At 42.5% G+C, this 23,009-nt stretch overlaps 1 protein-coding gene across 2 annotated transcripts in view; it reads right to left on the reverse strand.

Annotated features, from left to right (window-relative positions):
* Nucleotides 1–23,009, reverse strand: part of RASGRF2 (Ras protein specific guanine nucleotide releasing factor 2) — a 256,184-nt gene that overhangs the window by 42,751 nt on the left and 190,424 nt on the right. For both annotated transcript variants that reach the window (XM_081294452.1, XM_081294451.1), the window contains exon 18: nucleotides 7,574–7,680. In XM_081294452.1, the coding sequence (XP_081150578.1) occupies nucleotides 7,574–7,680 (107 nt within the window). The remainder of the gene's footprint in view (nucleotides 1–7,573; nucleotides 7,681–23,009) is intronic.

Here is a 23,009-nt window from a genome sequence, read left to right on the forward strand (position 1 = left end):
TAAAAAACATCAAACCTTGGCTGGCTCATAGATTATTCTATATGATCCAGTGGTTCTTCCTCATATCTCGGGGCACTAGAGACACATCTCCCTTGGAAATCCCTGCTTCCAGCAGTGGTGAACATTTGTGGAGAGGGATTGTAAAGTCCTGAATGTCTCGAGAGATGCCCAAACACAGCAGAGTGCTGACACTCAGAGAGGCATTCTTTGTTCTGCAAACAGCTCAAAGTTGGGCACCCATACACTGGGCTTCCTTGCAAGATAAAGAGAAGACCCACTGCTCAGGATCTGGGACTGGGCAGGGTGTGAGGATGGAAAAGTACCTATGGCAGGTGGGCAGAAGCAGGGCACAGAGAGGAGGGGGCTGAGCCCGAGGACAGGACAGAGCTGGCAGCTGGCCAAGAGCAGTCAGGGGAGGTGACAGGAGCTGCCTTTTCAGGAGTGCCTTGTTTCTTACACATTTCATTCTCCCACCCACACCAAGAGCCTTGTGCTGCACTTGTCCTGGTACAACCTCTGCTTCAGATTTGAAACAAAGAAGACATCTGAACTCTGGGCTCTAATGTGACACTGGATTCTGTGCTTTGCTAAGCAATGCCAAGAAATAAAAAGAAGCTCCTGGCAACTGTCAAAATAAGAAACAAAAGAGAGTAATTGTGTAAACTCACACTTTGTCCCCTCTGAGCCCCAAGATCCTTGAACACACTAAGTACAGGCCATCACACTGGCGCCCACTCTCCCACCCCTTGGTCCACAGGGCGGGTTCCCACCTTACCACTGACCCGGGCTGAAGGTTCCAAGCCCAACCATGGGAATAAGGAGCTCATTCGCTCTTTCTCTTCCTGGGAAAGAGCCATCCTCTCTTTGAGATGTGTGACTCCAACACCTTCCACAAAGGTGCCCTCTCCTGGAGCCCACCTCATCTGTCTGCTGCTACAGAGGGGCCAGGTATCCTAGGAGAATCCAAGGAACTTAGTTCTGGGGGCTGGGGCTGATTTCCTATGGAACTCTGAGGGATTTAGAACTGGTATTTAAAACTGTGACCATTAGTCATATGTAACTTTAAATTAAAATTTCAGTTCTTCAGCTATGATGGCTTTCAAGGAATCATCCAGATGTGCCTGGAGGCTACTGTACTGGACAGGACAGATAAAGACTGTCTCCACCATCTCAAAAATTCCAACTGGGCAGTGCCCACTTTCAGAAGCCCTCCAAGACTTAACCAGGTCATATAGCTCCGTGGTAGAGCACCACTCACCTCAATCCCCAATACAAAATAAATAAATAAATATATGATCAAGTCACCTATGAAAGACCACAAAGTACAACTAAAACATCAAACCTTGGGACAACATTTTGCCTGCCTGAAGGTCTGGGTTTGGACTAGAGAGAACTTTCTTTCCATCAAGAGCAGCCATCTGCACCTCCTTGAGCATCCATCTCTAATGGCTACTCCCTACACTTCACCTCATGCAATCCTCCCAGTCACTTGAATGAATAAGTGGTATCATCCCCATTTTTATAGAAGAAGAAATGGAAGCCTGGAGGAGCTAAGTAGTTTGCTCAGACACACAAACAATAAATTCCAGAGCAGGGATTCTAGTGCATCCCCTAACTCCACACTCACATTACTTTGACAGCAGATTCCCAAGCTCCATCCAGCTCTGAGATTCTTGCTACATGACAGCAGCAGACATGAGTTCACCCCCCATCCTCTGTGGTTTTGGGAGATATAAGAGCTTTCACCTCAGCCATAAATCCACAGATGGGAGTTGCAAGAGTTGCTAAATCCTGACTGATCCCTCAGACTACGCTTACGTGTTAATTGTGGTCAAGAAGTGATAAAAATTACATATTTTATCAGAAGACTGATAGGTACAATCTGTGTGTGTTTATAGGATAAAATATATCTAAAACATAATAGGAAAGGGGTGTACACATGTAAAAAGTATCAGAAGCAATGTTAAAGGTAAAAGAAGAAACTGGTGGAAATGAACATGATCTAGCAGATAGTTCATCTTGAATATATGAAGGTATATATAATGTCAATGACACAAAACTAAAATGATTAGAAAACTGGGCAATGCTCAGGAAGAAAAGCATTTTCTTGGAAGGCCCCTCTGGGGTACTAGAATGGCCCACATCTTGAGCTGGGTGGGAGCCATATGGGTGAGTATTCAGGGCATTGATCTATATAGTTCAGCTGAGTGCCTTTATGTGAAGTATGTGAATATATCAATAGAAATGCAAAGAATCATGTAAAGTTTAAAACACATATTCAAGAGCTCTTTATTATCAGCTAAGTACCTATCTCTGTGTTTGCCACAAAGGGAATGCAAAGGAACGAGAGTTAGAAATACAATAGATGAGCTATTTTGATGTAGTTTGTAAAACTGTGCTCCCAAGGGAACCTATACTCACTGTATCAAAAACAATAATGAAATCATCCAACAGCATTACTACTTCTTGCCAGTCCCATTAAACTGCTCTATTGGCCATCCTTTCCCATCCTGTTGGTCTGGGAAGGTATGTTAAAGTCTTCCAGGCCCTTTCAGTTACAAGAATGGTCTTATTTCAACAAAACATGTGGTCTGGTATGTTAATCAAAACTTCAATTCGTTTCAAACAAGATGAGTACTTCTGCCCTCGCCTGGCCTATTTCAAGTCCAGAGGCTGCATGGGAAGCCCCATCTGCTCTCTCCACCACCTTTTCCACTTGCTGGCCATGGCTTTGGACCCTTCGGTTGAGACCCAGGGGAAAGAGCCAAGTCTGCCAAAATGATGCAGGTGGAACCTGACCTGAGCTCCTTCTGGATGTGACAGCAGGACAGTGGCTGGCCTGCCTCTTGTGGGGCACTTGGGTGGGATTTTTGAAGACCTCTCTGCAGGGCATTTCAGGCCAGCTCCCCTGACCCAGGCAATGTCTATCCTCCTGTGAGTCACTCATAACTCCACCAAGCCCCACGCTGTCAGGGGCCCATTTCACCCAGACCTTTTTGATGGGGTTGTCCCCTTGGCAAGAAACAAGACCCCTCACTCCCGGTTCCCGCAGATCCACCTGGATCACAGTGTTCCGTAGTGGTCCCTGGGCATCCACCTCTCTTCCCTTTGCCTCCCAAACCCTTTTCACATTTACACAGGTCAGGCTGGCTGGGTGGTTTCCTTGAAGCATCTCTCCTGTAGCTTGATGTAAGAGGGAAGTATCTCTGCCCCATCCCCGTGGTGGGAGGGAAATGACACAGACAACTCTGTCTGGAAATCACCCTCTCTGACGGCTCCTGCTTCAGTGTCCTACAGGTGGATGATCACAACTGCTGGCAGAATTCAATTCAAGAGTTCATCACTAGTTCTGCTGAGGTGGTCCAGAAACACCCTTAAGAACCATATAGGCTTTTGCCACCTATTGCACCTCCTTCTGAACCTTTGGTCCCTGCCAGCAAGTCTGAGGCAATGAGAAGAATTAGATTTAACAACCTGTCACACAAGTAATGACAGTAAGTGTAACGTTGAAAGCAGCCATCTTTGTCATAACCAGAAGCTTGCTGAGTTCAGAGTCCACATGGACCTTGCTCACTCACAGTCTTCCCAGCGCTCAGTGCTTATTAGAGGTGCTCAGTTCTTATTAGTGGATGAGGGAAGTGAGAATACAGAAAAGGGAATAGCAAGTTTCTCCTCCATAAATTCCTTTGGAAAAGAGATTTTTTATGTAAGTGGGTCATTCTTGTCTGATGTCATGCTTTACAAGCATTCTCCCAAGCCCATGATGAACAAAATGTATGACTGCTGCCTTCTTGGCCACTTGTCATTCAGACAGTGCCCAGAGCTGGAGAAAGCCAAATGCAACCTGCAGAAAAAGCTACAAGCTCCTTCAGAGTCACTCCCTGGCCTACAAAACCCCTCAAGTAGGTGGTCAGAGCATCTCTTCAGAATGGGAGACCAAAGAGGCAACTCAAGAATGTAAAAATTGCTACAGACTGTACCTACAAGACCTGTGCCAAACAACCATGGCTCTGAGCGACTGTAGCCTGCCTGGAGGCCCCTCACCCATCTGTCCAGAGAAGACAAAAGCAACCACAGGAACATCTGATTAAAAGCTCTGTGGACTCTAACACCTGCAGAGAGCTGGAAATTGTGCAATTGCCACACTAGGCATCCCAGCAGAAAGAGCTGGAGAAGTGTGTGTGAGCCTCATGAAAACATTTATTCTATTATGGATGTCTCTGCTTGGCCTGGCTTCCAGGTCCATTTGTGGTTACAGTCTGTTGTGGCTGACTTTGGAAACTTTATAAAGGCCAGAGAATGATCTCCTAGAGAGAATGAACAAGAGCAGTGTTGAAATGTAAACTCCATTTGACAACTATTTACCAGGCATCTGCCACATGCCCAGCATGCAGAACTAGGAGGAAGGATATATGATGATGAATGAGTGAGAGAAGAATGTCCGCGAGGCATGCTCATGGGCTAGTAGCAGGGAGATGAAAAGTGCTTCTCTCCTGTCCTTAAATGGAAGACATATCTACACTGCACTTTATGCTTAATTCAACACTGTCTTTAATTTTCATCACACCCCTGGGGGAGGCGAAGCAGGGATGGCTGTTCTCATTTTCAAAAGAGAAAACTCACATCCAGAGAAGCCAGGAGACCAGCTCAGGGTCCGCAAGGGAGAGGGAGGCAGAGTTGCAGTGAGAACACGGGGACTCCTGACTCTGGGATGCTCTTCTGTGGATCCAGACAAGGCATGTGGGACCACAATGGTGAGCTTGCTTGAGGTCTGCGAGGTCAGAGCCCACACTTATATCTCCCCCTGAAATCGCGTGTTGTCCGCAGTCAGTCAGAGGAGGAGGTAGGCACACCATGGAGCCTCCAGAAGCAGGAGCCAAGAGCTGCTTACATTCACCAAGCTAGTACCAACAGCCTGCCTTGATTTGCTCAAACTGTGCACTTTGGAGGCCCAGAAACTACCAGGCAGACAGAAGTGACCCCATGAAGGGAAGAAAGGAAACCTGGACTCTCAAGTCAGTGGAAAATGGAGTTGTCAATAAACTGAATTGCAACAGAAATCTCCTGCATGTTGTCATGTACTTGGACAGGAAGTGCCGCAGTCTGGCTGGGCACAAATCACGAGCCACTGAAGCAGGAACAAACTTTATTTCTGAACTCCACCAGCACACTCCACACACGCTCCTGGGAATTCCCCCCAAACGCCATGCGGCTCCCCCAGGAACCAGCAACCGGAAAAATCCCTCCTCTGGCACTTCCCCAACCAATGGGAACTCTCCGGGAATCCGCGAGAGCTCAAGCAGAACTCAACGGGAACTCCAACAGAACTCAAAAGTCATCATCTTAATGGCTCACTAGCGTCACCTCTCAACCACTACTTCTGGCAAAAATGCCATGCGTCATCCCTCAACAAGGAAGGATGATTGAGAATTCAATCCTGTGGCCCTCAACAAGGAAGGATGATTGAGAATTCATGGGAAAGGAAGGTGACAGGAGATGTATGTGCTGAGTTCAGACTAGGGCATGGGAACCAACCATAGATAAAGTCCCTCACCTGCATGAGGGAAGGTGTCAAGACAAATGAGCTCATGGTGAGGATGCTCCCAGGCACCTCAGTCAACTGGAGAGCCAGGGTCTGTGTTTTATTCAGTGGTCGTGTCAGAAGAAAAGACTGAAAACACTTGAGCTATCTCTACCTCTGACTTGATACCATTCACATATGCCCATGACGTGAGTCAGAGGAACTGGCATCCCAGTGTGGCCCCTGGGATCCGAGGCAGAAGAGCTTGTCCATGCACTAGAACAGCTGATATCATTTTGGCCACAAACATTCCAGAACTTCTCTCCCCATCTGTGAATTCTCTGTACCAGAAATAAAATAATCCCAGCATAGTGTCATTTGCTCTGTGGTACTTTTGTAGCCAGTATAAAAGTTATATGTGAAATGTGAGGGATTCCTGCTTGAAATAATTAGATAAGGAGGACACTGGGGACTGAGAAAAGGACAGCAAGTCTAGAGAGTTCTTAAGGAAAGATCTGAATAGAGGAGGGCAACTAAGACTAGGTACATCCAGACTCTGACCTCTATTGGTGACCAGGTGAGTCTTGGCATGAATTTGCCATGGGCCAAACTAAGGCCCAGGAAGAGAACCTGTTCAGCCTTGTATATTGAAGCTACTTGGCATCCCAGAAGTCACCATGGGCCCCAGAGATTAGATGCCAAGACCCTGAGTTAAAAAGCCACCAAGGAATGGATGACAATCAGACAGGGCAGGACCCTCAGTATCATGATTTACCTGCAACAAGGCAACACAGATTTACAAATGGCTCCCTGAAATTACAGAGAAGAGAAGTTAGTATTTTTAATGAGCCTAAGGATGAGAGTTGAACCCAGGGGCAATTAACCACTGAACCACATTCCCAGCTCTTTTTAGTATTTTATTTAGAGACAGGGTCTCACTGAGTTGCTTAGTTAAGCCTTGCTTTTGCTGCAGCTAGCTTTGAACTCTCAATCCTCCTGCCTCAGCCTCCCAAGCTGCAGGGATTACAGGCATATGCCACTGGGCCTGGCTCTATTTTAAAGACATTTTATCAACTTATTGTTGCTGAGGCCCAAATTCCACTTTTCTCAGTGAATTCTGTTACCACAGGGATTTCAGGAGCTTGTGTCCCAGAATGAGCTTCCTGAGTGGACTGTCATTACCCACTGGGGCTTCTGAGAATACAGACCCAGGTACTGCTTCCCTCTTTCCCTCTTGGGTGTGATTCTCATTAGCTGACTCAGCTCCTACATTCCACGGGTCCTGGTCTGAGTCATGCAGGGCCCAATCCTCTCTTTCCCACTATGTCGTTGCAGATTGTCAGCCAGCCCCATGTCCAGGAGGACCTGCCCAGTGTTGGCAGTGAGTAAGAAAATCACTACGTGTGCCTCAAGCCAATGAGGGAGGGTGGGGCCTGGCTTTATTTTACAAAAGGGGTATAAATTCTACAAACCTGCATTGAAAACATAGACAAGTAAGTGGGTGTCCTATCAGTGTGGCAATTTAAAAGAGAGTACTAAGAACCAAAAGATCAAAGGACATGAGGCAAATATCTCTTGAATCAGGCTGATAAAACTCCCTGACCCGATGCCAGAGCCTCTCAGGCACCTAAGTGTCATCTACCTTAAGGGATACCTGCAGTTTACCTCCAGGTACCAGATATTCCCCTCTAGGAGTGAGGGGAGGCACTGTAGCATGACTCCACTTATAGAGGAGACTCTGGGAAGGGTGTTCCCAGGTGGCCCAGTGCAGTGGCCCTTCCATAGGTGGGGCACGGTGTGTGCTGTTGCCTGGGAGATGAGGGAAGAGGGGAGCCCTGCTTCACCCTGATTTGTAGAGATGGAACAGTAGATGTTGGCAAAAGATATGTCTGCTCCCATCCACACGTCTACCCTATTTCTTCCTTTCCTAGTTTCCAATTTCGAGGTTTCAAACTCTAACTGCAAAGAATCAAGAGATGCTTTACATGTGAAAGGACTTAAAAAATTTAAGCATAAAGTTCTTGAGTGTCATTACCCAAACTCCCGAATTACCTGTGCGTGCTTTGAGACCCAGTGACGGAGGACATTCAGGACTCTGTTGGTGGCTGTTCTCCGTATGATAAACTCTTTGTCACATGTTCTCTCGGTGTTGTTAAACCCTGAGGAGGAAAAGAAGCACATGCTGTCATTAGAGCCAAGCCCCTGGGACTTGGAAAAGGTCACTTATTTTAGGACATTGGTTAATAAAACTACAAAGTGGTTCATCTTGGCAGAGAGGTGCAAGAGGCTCCCGACTCGTGAATTCTGCTCACCAATTATACTCTGAGTAGCACATCCACCGCTGTGGAGTCACAGGCGCAATTATGTGAATAATGTGCACCTATTTATTAAAGGCCACTGATGAAAGCTAATGCTGCTCTAATGACATTTCCATTTATGCCTGTCTTGTTCTATACTACAAAGCCAAGAAGGAATATTAACAAAAGACTTTGAGCCAGCATTAATTTGTACTTTTGCCCTAAAGCAATTACATAACCAATAACATTTTGCATATTTGTAGATGAAGAAATCCATATCTTGGCTTGTAGATGGTGCAAATACTTTGTTGTGCAACCATATATTGATTGACAAGCAGTAGGGGAGAGGGTTTAAGAACATGTATTTCCAAATGACTAAACATGTAGATTTCAAAAATATGTGAGAGGTGATGAATCTGTTACTTTTGATTTAATCATTCCACAATATAAACACATACCAAAGCATCACATCATACCCCATAGATGTATAATATATACAATTATTATTTGTCAATTAATAATAATGTAATTTCTTTTAAAAAGACAGGTTGTCTGGGTTCAAATCATTTTTTTCCACCCTAGCAAATTACATCATTTCTCTAGAGACCAGTTCTTCAAGACTCTCATGAGATTATAAGTACCCATTTCATGAATTGTTGTAGGATTATGTTTGGTAACACATGTTAAACATTTAGAATGGCAGTGGCAAGACTTAAGTAAATGCTAGCTATTATTACAATTCAATATTTGGTCCAGTGTCTTTTATTATTATTTTTTGTGTCACTATGGATGAAACCCAGTGCCTCACATATGTTAGGCAAGTGCTCTACCATTGAGCTACCTCCCCAGACCTGGTCCAGGGTCTGAGTCTTCTCTGTGCCAGCTTATGTCTCTATCTATCTTATGTCTCTATCTTTCATTATCAGGAAACCATTTTAATACTTACCCACTGACTCCCTATTTTAAAGATTCTGACATCCAGACATAATTATGTCATACAATTCCTTTAAAATTAATATTTCTTCTGGGCACCATGGTGCAGACCTATAACCTAGCAGCTCAGAAGGCTGAGACCGGAGGATCGTGAATTTCAGGCCAGCCTCAGCAACTTAGTGAGACCCTGTCTCAAAGTAAAAAAGTTTTTAAAAGGCTGGGGATGTGGCTCAGTGATTAAGTACCCCTGGGGTCAATCCCCAACACTGCAAATAATAATAATAAAGAGTTGTCTATACTCAGTGATAGTCACTGGGATTCTCCCTCTACAACTTACTCCAAGCATCTAACCCCATCTCACCACCAAGACAGCTCCCATTAAAGACATCAATAGACCTCCATGTCCCCATATCCAAGGGGTCATCTTTAATCTCTCCCTAGTTTCATCCAGCTCTGCTGCTTATACAGTCACCTTTAAGCAAGTTGCTCACATATTTGTATCCCCATGTCTCTTCTCTGAGTTCCAGACCCTATATCCAATTCCTCTTGATACTTTCCCTCTTGGATGTTTCAAACACACCTCAAACTCCATATGTTCAAAAGGAAAAATCCATGGCCTTTCCACCAACTTTAAGCTCTTTATCTGGGTAAGGAAGCACCACCATTCATCCAGTTAGCCTGAATTTTGTAATGTTTCTCCTCTCATCTCTCCATTGCTTCCTAATAATTTTACCTGTTCAGTACGTCTCAGATCTACCCATTCTTTTCCTATTTCCACAGTCAAAATCGGGGTTGTGCTACCAGCAACTCTCATTTGTTCCTCTGTAATAGCACCCCAGCTGGTCTCCAATCTCACTCTTGCCTCCTCAAATCTGTTTTCCTCACTGGAGTCAGAAAGACCTTTTCAAAGGGCAAAGGCAATTATATAACCAATGGCATTTTGAATATTTGTAGATGGATGAGCCCATATCTTGGCTTGCAGAGGATACAAATACTTGATTGTGCATCCATATATGGACTAGCAGTATAGGGTAGTATTTAAGAATGTGTACTTCAAAATTACTAGAAGTACAGATTTCAAAGGATTCCAATCTTTAAGGCCTTTGGGTGTTTCTTATGATAAATACAAAACTCCTTAACACAGAAGGTCTTTCATGGTCTGGTCCTCTCTCTTTTCAGCTTTTCTGGAGCAATATTCTTCTATTTCCACATCCATCTCCCCACCCATATTTTAATTCAACATGACGAGAGGGCCTTTGTACATATTGTCCTGTACCTGGAACAATTATTGAGTCCATTTTTACTCAGTGAAAGTCACTCAGTCTTGCTCCTTTTTACTTCCCCAGATAAGCCCTTCTGGGCCATTACATATCTCATAATGTGATATACATTTGATTTTTGACATGTATTACGTTAGTAGTTTTATACTTAGATATGTGATTATCTGATCAATATTTGTGTCCTCCATGAAGAAAGAGATCTGGTATGATTTTGCTGAGCAGAGCACCTGCCTGGCACATAGCAAATGCTGCACATAATATATATTTGCTAAAGGAACGAATAAAAGCCTGGATGGTAAGAACTTAATTTTATTCAATGAGACATGAATGTGAGGATGATTGAGTGAATGACTGAAAGAACAGTCCTCAGAGCTTATGAGTGAGACAGGAAAAAAAGTCTATAAGCTACTAAAGGGCAGAGGGCCCTTCTCTCCAGTGTTCTTTGAATGTAGACAGGCATCTTCTGCCCGCCCACCAGCAAACTTTTAAGTTCTAGCAGAGAATGGTGATGATGTGCTCTTGGCAGGATAGATAGCTCTAAATTAAAATATTTCTTTATTGAAAACTTAGAAATCCTAATAAAATATAAGAAATATTCTAAATGGAAAGCTGAGTTCTCAAGAAAGTAAGGGATTCTTCAGGGTCAAACACACAGTGTGATCTGGAAACCACGATGGCTGTTTGTCAGTTATGGTGACTTGGGATGGGAATTAAAACATCCATGTGGTCAGGGGAAGAAACCCCAGGATCTGCATGAGGAATAAGTAGCAGGATAAGAACTAAGACAGCCACATAAAGACGGACTCTTGAAGAACTACCCTTGTTTGAAAGAGTGAACCAGGAAAAATTATTTTATTTACAAATGGGACAATTAAGAAACTTGTCTGGGGCTGGGGACGTAGTTCAGTGTGGGTCCCCACACCGCCACTCCCCAAAAAGAAAGCAACGTGTGAGCCTTGCCTGGATTTCAGCAGGGGTGGGGAAACACCTCCCTGAGAACTCATAACAGCTGGCATGCCACAGACAGGAGTGATGCTCGTACTGAGCCACCACTGTGCAATTTGTCCTCCTGGATGAGAAGTCAACATGAAGGACCCAGCCCAGTGATTATCCTGGCGACCCCTACAATAGTCCTCACAACACCTCTCTGGAAAAACACATGCTCAATCTCAGCCTGTACTGAATGGCCACCAGCCAAGAAGAAAAACTCCCAATCCAAAAAATTCCAAAACACAAAAACTATCTACCATGAGCAAGGATCAGTAGACACAGGGATCAGGAGCCCATCACTCCCCACCTGACTACCACCAAGAATTTCAAATATTGGAACTATTAGATCTCTCTAGTTTAAACATCCCAAAGTTGGGATGTTTACAAAGTCCAAAGAAACAAAAGTGGGAGTTGAAAATATGACAAAAGAATTAAAAAAAATTTTAAATGTTTTATAAGAATAACATAAGCCAGGCATGGTAGTGCACACCTGTAATCCCAGCAGCTCAGAAGGCTGAGACAGAAGGATTGCAGGTTCAAAGCCAGTCTCGGCAACAGTGAGGTGCTAAGCAACTCAGTGAGAACCTGTCTTTAAGTAAAAATACAAAATAGGGCTGGGGATGTGGCTCAGTGGTTGAGTGCCCCCAAGTTCAATCCCCAGTACCCCCCGCCAAAAAAAGATATGAAAGAAATAATTAAAAATTTCAACTTATGTCTAGTAAGGTTGTCAGAAGGAGAGAAAAAATAAACATAAACAGTATAGAAAAAGGTTTTTCAAGACTTGGTGAAAGACATGGATCTTCAGGTGCAGGAATCACAATGAATCACAAGCAAGAAAACAAAATGAAAACCACACCTAGACAACCTGAAATGTCAGCAACCCATAAAAAAAGGTAGCTTTGAAACAACCATTGAGAATGTACATGTTATCCCTAATGCAAAATCAGGGGATGCGGTTGGGAAATGGTGTGTTACATGGAGGGAGCATATTGCAAGGTGGGTTCGTTGAAGTAGAGCAGAGGCCTCAAGTGAAGAAAGCTGGTAACTGATAAGAAGCCCATATTTTGTTAAAGAAGGAAAGTAGAATGTTCTTGAAACACTGAAAAGGTAGGTGAGGCAGAGGCCCCCTCCCCCACATAAATAAATATGAAGATAGCTTCTCAGTGAGAAGAGAACAGAATGGGGGAGACGGGAGTGAGGAAGGAACAGAAAGATGGAAATCAGTCATCATGACATGTTAAGCAGGAAAATCATCTCAAGAGAGCTGTTACTTATTCAAATGTATTTTAGAAAAATCAACTACCTCCTTTGGTCCTTCTGCATATGGGTCATGGGTGGGTGGAGAAAGGGGTTTACTTTGAAAGGCGGGCAAACAAATAAAAGGAACTTTCTACTGCTCTCCAAATGATTTAATATCACAGGCTTAAAGACCGTGTAAAGGGTTTTCCTAATCAAGTTTCCAATATTTTCATAGATTCAAATCTTGACCTCTATTACCATTTAGGTTGGGATTTTGATTATACGGCTTGGATGTTCCTCATCACTGCCTCTAATAAATGTGCCGTTTGTGTTTTTTGTTGTTATCGTTTAGATGACGGTTTCGTGCATTCACAGACTTCTCTTTGCTACTTAGAGCTCATGACTGCCACTTGCAAAATTTTGCCACTTGCAAAATTCTCCTGGAAAACAAGCAAGCACTGAAATGGTCTTCAATAATGCTCACTCAGTCAGCAGGACTGCAGCAATTCACATCTAGTTGTAAGGAACCGTTCACATGTGGTGGTAAAGATGCCACAGTGAAAGACCAACCACAGGCAGGTCCAGCAGGAGGCCAGTCAAGGAAAGCCCCACAGAGGCTCCTTCCACCTCACCCCTCACGTGTGGGCCACCCAACGAGGTTGCAGGCCAGAAGTACACTCTGGGGCAAACTACCTAACTTCTCTGTGACTCAGTTTCTTCACTCATGAAATGAGAATTGGCGCTACCACCTAGAGTCATTTTAAGGATTAAATAATTCCTACAAAACAGAAATCTGTTCTGGAATTCAGTAAAAGAACATTTACTATAACTATGTTCCGCCTGTAGCTGGTTTCATCCACCCATTCCCTTGGCCCAGGGGCCTGCATGATACACTTGACGGTATGCTAATGATAAGGATATGTGGAAACAGCAGGTATGATGGACATCAAGCTCTTCATTTCCTTCCTGAAGGATCTTTTGCACTACTTATCATGGAGGTCGCCAACCTTAAGGGCAATCAGGCTCTCAACTCTTTGGAGGGCTGACAATTTAGAAATTCCCTAAACTCTACATACGATCACTTTATCTGAGGGGCATACCTGTAACAGGTCTTGACAGATATATTTTATAAAAGGGACTATGGGGTACGCTGTAAATACAATGCCCTTAAACATGGTCTCCTGTGAAAAGCTGACCCACATGTTCATGCTATAACACACACATCACAGTCCATGCCCAACAGGCTTCCAATAAGACATGCCTGTCTCCCCATTCTCACAAGTTTTTAAGGCTATATGATCAGAGGAATGATTTTCCATAATTTGCCTGATTTCCTTCGCTATCTCCATTGAGCACTGCTTGGACAAAATCTATTTCTGAATTTAAGTTTATCAATTTAAATATTTAAATATAAACTGCTCTATTCTGGTTTGGATCTTGAATGTCTCCCAAAAGCTTATGTGTTGAAGGCTTGGTCCTCTACAGCAAATTTCAGAGATAGGGCTTTTGGGAGATGATGCTAACCTCATCAAATGGATTAATCCATTGATGGGTTCATAATTTAATGGGTTATTAGCAGGTGATGAAAACTTAGGAGGCAGGGTCTAGTTAGAGGAAGTAGGTCCTTGGGGGAATAAACTTGAAGACTGTATATTTTTCCTTTGGTTCCTTCCTCCCCGGCTCTCTCTCCTTCTCTCTGTGCTTCGTGGCTACCATGAGGTAAGCAGTTTTGCTACTCCCTATGTTTCTGCCATGGTGAACCCAGCTACAGGCCTAAAAACAATGGAATCAGTTGACAAACTGAAACCTTTGAAACCATGGGCCGAAATAAATCTTTCCTCTTTTAAGTTGATTTTATCAGGTATTTTGTCACAGCAACAGAAAGGTAACACAGTGGCGATATCCATATGGAGGTCCTTCTGTCCAAGAATTTTAATCACCCTCCAAGGTGTCTTTGTGCCAATTTTTGAAAAGCAAATAGCAACTCTTTAAGCTTTAAGTATCTTACTTTTCAAGTGTGACCAGCACAACCAAACTCTACATGTATCAGGAGAATCTAATCTGCTAACATTTTACATATCTGGAATACTGTCACTCTAAGATGTCTGTCTTTCCCAATTATGAAAAATCCTTTCCAGTTTTGAACATTGGATAAATTGGGAAATTTGGGCAAACCAAGCCACCTGGAAAAGTGCTAAGAACCAAATCACCATACGTGTGAATTTAAGATTGAGATTTAACTTTATATTCCTGGATACCTGGTGCATCATTTCATCTCTCTAATCAGACTGCACATCCCTCTGTGAAGAGCTCTTATCTCAAGCATCTTTGTAGGTACCTCAGCTTTACATATAGCAGACACTCAGCAGGTACTTTTCTTAACAAAAATTGCATTACTCCTAATGGAATCTCTTCAAATGTTTCTGAAGATGAATAAAGATCGTTCTTTCACCATGTTGTTATCGTGATGATTATTTAAAACCATCACAAGCAGAAAAATCAGGAAGGGAGGCAAGGAGGGTTGAAAAATAGAGAAAAGGGATGGGTGTGGTAGTGTGCCTGTAATCTCAGTGGTTCAGGAGGCTGGGATAGGAGGATTGCTAGTTTGAGACCAGTCTCAGCAATTTATAGAGACCCTAAGCAACTTAGCGAGATCCTGCCTCAAAATAAAAGGTAAAAGAGATTCAGGATATATCTAAGTTGTTAAATACCCCAGGGTTCAACTTCAATGCCTACACCCCCCCAAAAAAAATAGAGAAAAGAAGGGGAAATTTCATTTTAATGTTGTCATAGGGGAAAAAATCATTATTTATTTTTGTTTTGTGCCAGGCAGCCAAAGTCATAGCCTACTTTGTAAGAGGCAAGTAAAAATAATGGTGAGATGGAAATAAGATCAAACACAGGCAAAATATGGACTAGCCCGGTTAAAGCCAATCTGAGGATACTTGAGGAAAAACTATTAAAGGGAAGGGATTCTTGAACTTGACATAGTACTTTAACATTAACAGCTGACCCACAGGAAGTTGTCCTTTGTTATTATTGCTAACAAAGCATCTTTAAACCATTGTTTTAACTTAGTGAACAAAATTAGAGAGAACTGAGAAGAGCCAAAACACACAGGGATAAAACTGATACCATGGTCCACTGTGGTGGGCTCCCTGGAAGGAGAAGTGAATGTGGACTGTTGGTGACCTTAGTTGCATTTGGAGAATTCTTTCTTGTTACTTTTTTATCCCCCGTGCCTGGCATGGTAGGGGCTTAATAAACTTGGGCTTGGAGAATGAATGCAATGAGATCACTTTCATGGTTCTGTCATGGAGGAATTAAGAATAATGTCACTACAGTAATGCGTCATTTTCACTTTATGCAAATGGGATGCAATTTGTCCAACAGCATGAATGTTATCAATATGCTTTTCTTTATAAAGTAGATATTTTTCTGAGAAATGTGTGCAAGATAAAATTATAATAATTGTTTTATACAATTGTGTACATTTATATGACAACTGTAAAGATCATTATCTATTGCTGTTTGAGCCAGCCACTACACTGGAGCTTTACAAGTGGTCTATAATTTAATATTCACAATCAAGGACAATAACAACTGTCATTCATTTCATGACCACCAAGTGTTGACTATCGTACCATAAGGAATGTGTCTTCTTCCACAGTAACAGCAACTGCACAGGGGAAATACTGGCATCTCTACTAATGGACAAATACACAGAAAACCAAAGATATTAAGAAGAGTAGCAAAGGCAGCAGAGCTAATAAATGTCAGAATCAGGTTTTGAGTCCCGGTCTGTCCATTTTTGAAACTGAAGCACCCTTAATCATATCCCACTGTGTGGATCTAGAGTTTAAGCATTGTTTCTCTTATAAATGGGTAAACCAACACTTAAAAGCTAAAAGAGAAGGTGCTATTTGGATTTTTGGGAAAGTAAATGCTTTCCTTTTAATTCTGCCTCTTTTAAATTTTGAAGTGTGAGAGAATTACACCACTATAAAAGAGAGGTTTTGGGCTGGCTGTATCACAGTGGTAGAGTGCTTGTTTTGCACGTGTGAGGCACTGGGTTCAATCCTCAGCACCACATAAAAATAAATGAAGGTATTGTGTCTACAACAAAAAAAAATTTTAAAAAAGAGAGAAGTTTCATACTGTAATGAATTCAAACCAAAATCTTTTACTTAGATAGCAAGAATTCAAATTTCCTCAAAAGATGTTCTTTTCCAAAATGCATTGATTTCTTATATGTGAGTTATATAGACCACTGTTTTTTAAATGGCTGATTGTGACCTGCCTATTAATGGGAACTATATTAAATCAATTTAATGTTTAGTGAACAGAATTTAAAAATGAAATAGATGAAGACAATCTGAGTGAATTGTCCATATTGATGGTGAGTGATTTTTTTAGGAAGCTTCCTGTGTGCACGAGTGGGTGTGTGTACATCTGTGTGCATGTGTGTGTGTCCTGGGTCATAATGTGCAATGTATTTCTTAGAGTGAGTTGCAATTTTAAAAAGTTTAAAAGTCACTGACATCGACAGTCTAATTATTAGCACTCTGCTTGAACATCCTTGGGTAACTAGGTCCATGCCATATACCTGTTGACAAATGAGCAGAGACCTTCCATCTCTTGTCCTCATTCCCACTATGCTCCGTCAACAAACCCTCTCCTCTTTCTCCAGCTGATCCTCCCATCTGTCTTCCTCCAACTCATTCCTTACTTCCTCTTTTCTTCTCAAACTGACCCCACTCAGTTTTCACTCACTTGTGGATACAACCCTCTTTTGTGTTTTTATATACACTCAGTTCAAATTTTCCCTCAAGACTCCCCCAAATTTCAAGTTTCCCATGAGACATTTCCATATTGATGACATAGTCTCCTCTCCCAAAACACACATCCAAAACTCAAGTTCATGATCTTTCTCTCCAGCTCCTCCCCTGGCTTTATTTTCCATTGATCTACTGGGCTGGTCATGGTTTCTGTCTCTCAGAGAGAAACCTCACTTCTGTCTCTCCCTGCTTTTCAGCCAACAAATTCTGTTAACACTTAGTAACACCTGTCATATTTCTCCCTTTCCCCCCATTCTTCTGCCACCATCCTAAGCCTGGGTGCTGTACACAGCTATCGCCACCTCAATATTCTTCTCCATTCTGTCTACCCTGCTAGTCTTCCTCCATCCATCATTTGATTACAATATCCGTGGAGCACCTGCTATATTTCAGGTACTGCGCAAGGCTGGGTGAACAAAGACACACTCCTTACTCTAAAAAAGGGAAGAGGACAGTCTTAAAACAAGTAAAACACCAATAAGGGAAAAGTCAAAACCCTGGAAATAAGCCAGGTGCCTGTGTGTATCATATAATCTTCCTAAATACCACCAAGGCAAGTACTCATGTCCTTTATTGCCCATAAATAAGTCTAGAATATCTTCCTAGACACAAAGAGATGAAGTAACTTGTTCAAGGTGACACAGCTGGGAAGTTAAAAAAAAAAAAAACAACAACAGGTCAACACAGACAAGAAAGAAATTTGCACACGCACTATGCTGAACATCGTGGCTAAGTGAGAATAGTCTGTATGGGGTGGGACATTTGGTGTAGTAACCTACTGGAAGAATTAACTGCTGCCCTTTTCATGGAATATCAGAAGCTTTTCGTTTGTAAGGTCAGAAAACCCAATTCCAATGGGTTTACAGTAGAAAGGGAATAATATTATCGAGAGAGAGAGAGAGAGAGAGAGAGAGAGAGAGAGAGAGAGAGAGAAATATCTCCATTCATATCCCATTTAATGTATTAGATTTATTGATAACATTTCTGTCTGGTTCTTTTCAATGCTCTGATTCTGCTCTCACTTCCAGGTAAGAAAACAAGGAAGGCCATGTTGATCTTATAAACTCACCTCATACCATCCAGAGGATGAGAGGACATTCTTTCTGTAACTTTCACTAGAGAAAGAGGAAGTCTCCCCACTACAACAAACCCTTTGCATTTTGCTTGCAAACTGCATCCTCTCTTCTATGAACCATATGATGACGGCAGGGATAGGGGAGGCCAGCTGTCACTTGGGGCACACAGCCAAGATGTGAAGAGGCAGTTTTGAGAGGGGCTATGAGCAACATGCTATTGGGGCAATGAGCAGATGTGGCAGAGTGAGCTTTTTGTTTGTCTGTTTTTACCTTTTTTATAAGTGTGCTCTTATTTTTCAGTTTTTAAATTCTTCTCCTTACTTAGGTAAACCTGAGATTTTCTCTAAGTGCAATTAACTGTAGCAATAAACAAAACACCTCCTTATAGACTGAGGGAAAATAGCTTAGCAGGTCTATCATTATTTGTGATTAAAAATACATGGAGAATGGTAAAGTCAATATCTATGCTTTCATCTTTTAAGAAAATCGGTAACTAAGACTGTCAACTGAATTGCTCTTAAAAATATGTGCTTCAAGATTCTTAAAGGAATGAATATAGGTTGAGTTTAGAATAAAACAGATTGAGAACCTTTGTGCATAACTTCTTTTAATTCTTAACAATTCCAGAAAACATATTCCTTGCTTTTACAGATGAGGAAACCAAGGCTCAAAGAAATCCAGTAGCCACCTAAGGTCATGGACGGTAAAATCAGAGCCGGGATTTAGAGTCATATTGATTCTAAGATTCAGGCTCTTCATGTGGAAGTGTCTGTTTGGAGGAACAGCAAGGTGCTCCTGTTGATCGCTGAGTGATCTTCAGGCCTCACCTGCTGTGCTCATGCAGAAACCTAACAAGGACATACGATGAGGGTGAAGAGTGCGGTGGCTTCTGCCAAAGCAGGATGGGGGCATCTGAGGGGACGGTGAAAAGTCAAGACACAGAGTGAACAAGGTGAAGTGACTTCAAGAAAATTAGCTGGCAAGAAAGAAAAAGGCCAGAAACTGAAAGGTGACACAGGTTTGTAGGAGACAAGAACTAGAACCAGATGGAAAACACTAACCCACAGCATCTTCTAAAAATTCAAGAAATAGAAGATGTTTGGTCAGAGTTTCTTGACAGCAAAATCAATATTGCCAAGAGAGGCCTTTGGAAATACAATAATTCTCTAGAAATGGTTAAATGAAGAACACCCAAAAGAGGAACAAACTCTAAATTTCCTGGCCATTTTCTTTTCTGCTCCACTTGATAGTCAACTATCTCAAAGAGGAAGGAAGGAAGATTTTTCCTGGTGGGCACTGATTATCTCCTCTGGATGTAAGATAAGCCGGATGTAGAACTAGAGTCACACTCTTGGCATTAGGCACTCTTTCCCCACAAACCAAAATAATAATGTATGTCATTATAATTATTTAAAATAAAAGAATATTTAAATGATTAAAAATTAATAAAACTTCTACTTTTCATTCTACAAAACTGTGCATGTACATCTAGCAATGTTGCTTTCTCATGGGAATGGGGTGGGAGGTGTGAATGACAGTTTATGAGTGAAAGTACATTGTAAATGTGTATCAAGTTGCAAAGGGAGCATCCTATTCCATCGCCCTCAGAAGACCTTGCCACCTGTGACGTGAGGACTGAAGTCATCTCCTGAAGAAGAGCAGGAGACACCCTAACTCCCACTTCCTTCAAAAGCTCTCCGCAATTTCATCCTCACTCTCTCCCTTCGTTCCTGAATAGCAAGATGTGATGGGAAGAACATCTAGGCATGGATTGGTGATTGTCAATAAGTTTATCTCACTGAGACCAGTCCCTTCCTGTCTCAGAGGCTCAATTTCCTCTTGATAGAAGGAGTCTGAACTGGTTTCCTGGGTAAGATACAGGGTACAGGGAAACTCTAAGTTGTGTGGTCCAACAAGATAGCAGAAATCTATTTGAGCCCTGGGGTGGCCATGAAGGAGCATCGCTGGAGATCAGACAAAGCTTCAGCATCAGTAAAAAGAGGCCCCTAGAACCAGTGGTGGGGCTGCAGATGTAGTTAGGACATGGCATCTGGTCTGGAGGCCCACAGCAACCAGGCAAGGAGAAGTAAAAGCAGTACTGGAAATTCTCTGAAATATTCCCAAGGAATTCTCTGAAAAGATGAACTTTCCCATGATGATCCATATTAATTGCAATGGAGAAAGCAGTTATGAAACTATTGCAATTCAAGTATAGGGGGAAATACCAGGTCTCCCATGGAGGTCCAACACTTGAAGCCTAGGACACTGGGTTTCATTTATACCTTCCTTTATACAAAGGGCTTTGCACACAGTGGGTACTTCGTCAATCTGTTCCATTGTTTTCTTTTTTAAAACCCCAAATGTTTTATCCATTTTGTCATTTGCCGATAAATATGCTAACACAGACTGGTTCCATTTATTGGAAGATTTGGTATTTCCTGAGTCAGAAGGTTCCTGAACCTCCCTGCTTTGGAATTTACCACACTTCTCCTCCCATCCCCTTTTCCCCTGGGTCTGTAACCACAAGACTTGAGGTATTGTAAAGTGCTTTCAGTTGAGCAACCGAGGACTCAGAAGAGACCCGCAGACACAGCTGTGAAATCTTCAGCTCCAGGAAAACACCCTTCATTAACGGCAGGGCCACAGGGACCCTGTCCTTGGGGGCACCCTCAGCCTGGGCGACTGGGGAATTGGCACTGCCTGTCCTCCATCTCTTCAGTGTTACAGAGTCAACTTATGTCATTTCAATGGAAAATGGCTGCTCAGTGTTCAACCCTGAAGACTTTCAACATAGATCACGAAAAATTTTTCACGTGTATCTGAGAGCCTTCCAGCTCCTCTTTTGCCCTGCCCAGGCACCTTAACCACAGCTACACAGAACTTGAACTTCCAAGGATGGAATTCAACATTCTTTCTCTAGAGCTATACTCTGCCCATCAGACCAAGGCTTGCAATTGGTGTGCCACTTCCAGAAGGCACCAGAAGCGCCCCAAGAGTTCTAGTTCCTAAATCTGTGTTACCATCACTTTTTGTTAGGAGAGAGAGAGAGAGTTCTTTTTGAAAAACACAAATCCGGAAAGTATTTTCTATTTAATTTCCCCCAAGAAATGACTCAATCATCTAGAAATGATTCAACAGTTCACCAGATACTTGTACAAAAATTATTTTCTAACAATTTGAGTCAAAGTATTTGGTTAATATCGATTCCTAAACTTCATGAGGGTTGGTCCTTTTTTTCTTTTTCCCTATTAAGTTTTTTCCCCAATTTTGGCGTCAATAACCACAGTGAACAGTGTCATAGAAAACCAACCTAAAAGTAAGCTAGCCTCTTGGACCTGGGTTTCTCTGGAAAGTCTGTAAACATGCATGTAGCTGAGAAAAGGACCCGTCCTGAAGAAATGACATTTGGTTCTTCTTCCAAATTTAAACCAGCAACCCTATCTTACTCTTCAGAAGCAGGCTAAAGGCCCAAGAAATATACTACATTGAAGGCATCAACTTTAGTATTCTAACATTATAATTATTATTTTAGAACTAACATAATCCAGTGCTTCTTTATGTCAGGGAGTAAGCTCATCTAAGCTCTACAAGAACCCTGTAAATCAGAATTAATCCCACTTTGAGAAAATACTAATAATATAACAATAGTAATACTTATATTTTATTTATTATATATTAAGCACTGTTATAAGCACTTTATTTATACTTACTTATTTAACCCCCGCAATAACCCCATGAGGTAGTAGAGTTTTTGCAGCGCACAGCGTCATGAGGTGCCCTTCACATTGACTGAACATGGGACTACAGCAGTCACAGGTTCTCACTTCCCCTCCTTCCATGCAGCCTCAAATGAGCAAACACCTTCTGGTGCTGTCAGCCAGTCTAACTCTCTGATCACACAGCATCTCTTCCCAGGACACACAGCTCATCTGTACTTTTCCCAGGTCAGAAAAATAAAGGGACAGTTATTCTAAGCACAGGACTTGATGTACACTCATATGCACATAAACTTGGATCCCACAAAAACTCTCTAATTGCATGCTTCTTTTGTAGACAGACCACATACTGCACAAAAATTGCTCTTCCTGAACATATTCTAAATCAGTGAGCTGGGGGTGAACAGAGTTGCACTGAAATTTGTAAGAGAACCTGATGTGCCTATTGGACTAGTTCACTTTTTCACATCCTCCCAATATATTTATATCTGCATTCGAATTAATGTGGTTAAAAACGGACATCTTCCTTCCTCTGCATAACTAATGACACATTACAGGGCCAGGACAGAGAGGTGCTCCTCTCTGCACCCTGGAGCTTGAGGGCCCAAATATAGAACATTGCATTTCCCAGGCTTTCCTGGAAATTAGAGCAAATTAGTGAGCTCTAGGCAATTTTCCTGTCACAGCACCATTGTGGCTGGCAGGCATGGTCACAGAGGCCAGGACTTTTCTGCAGTAGTGCCATGGAATCCTTGCATAGGTGACACACAGGCAGCCTTTACAAGGCCACCACCGTTTCCTGATCCCAACTGCAGCTAAGTCAATGTCTTACTGGGGTCAACAGTTCCAACAGGGACACTCTGCGTCTCCAGTGTGTCCTGCAGCAGGGGCAGTGGCCTGTCAGTGGGCCAGCTCTACATGGTGTTCCTGGAATCCCTGCCTAGAGCCTACTTCTCCAGCCCCTTCTTCCTAGGTACCTAATTACCTGTAACAAATTTCTTCCCAAGGAAATCAACTAGTTTGTTCCTTGAAATCTAACTGTAGTGGACAACAGTTAGAAAGAGCCCAATGCCAAATGCCCAGGAATTGGCCCACAGCACTCAAGACCAAAGAGCTGTA

This window comes from Spermophilus citellus, assembly GCF_964194105.1.
Source record: "Spermophilus citellus genome assembly, chromosome: 1".
NCBI classification, from domain to species: domain Eukaryota; kingdom Metazoa; phylum Chordata; class Mammalia; order Rodentia; family Sciuridae; genus Spermophilus; species Spermophilus citellus.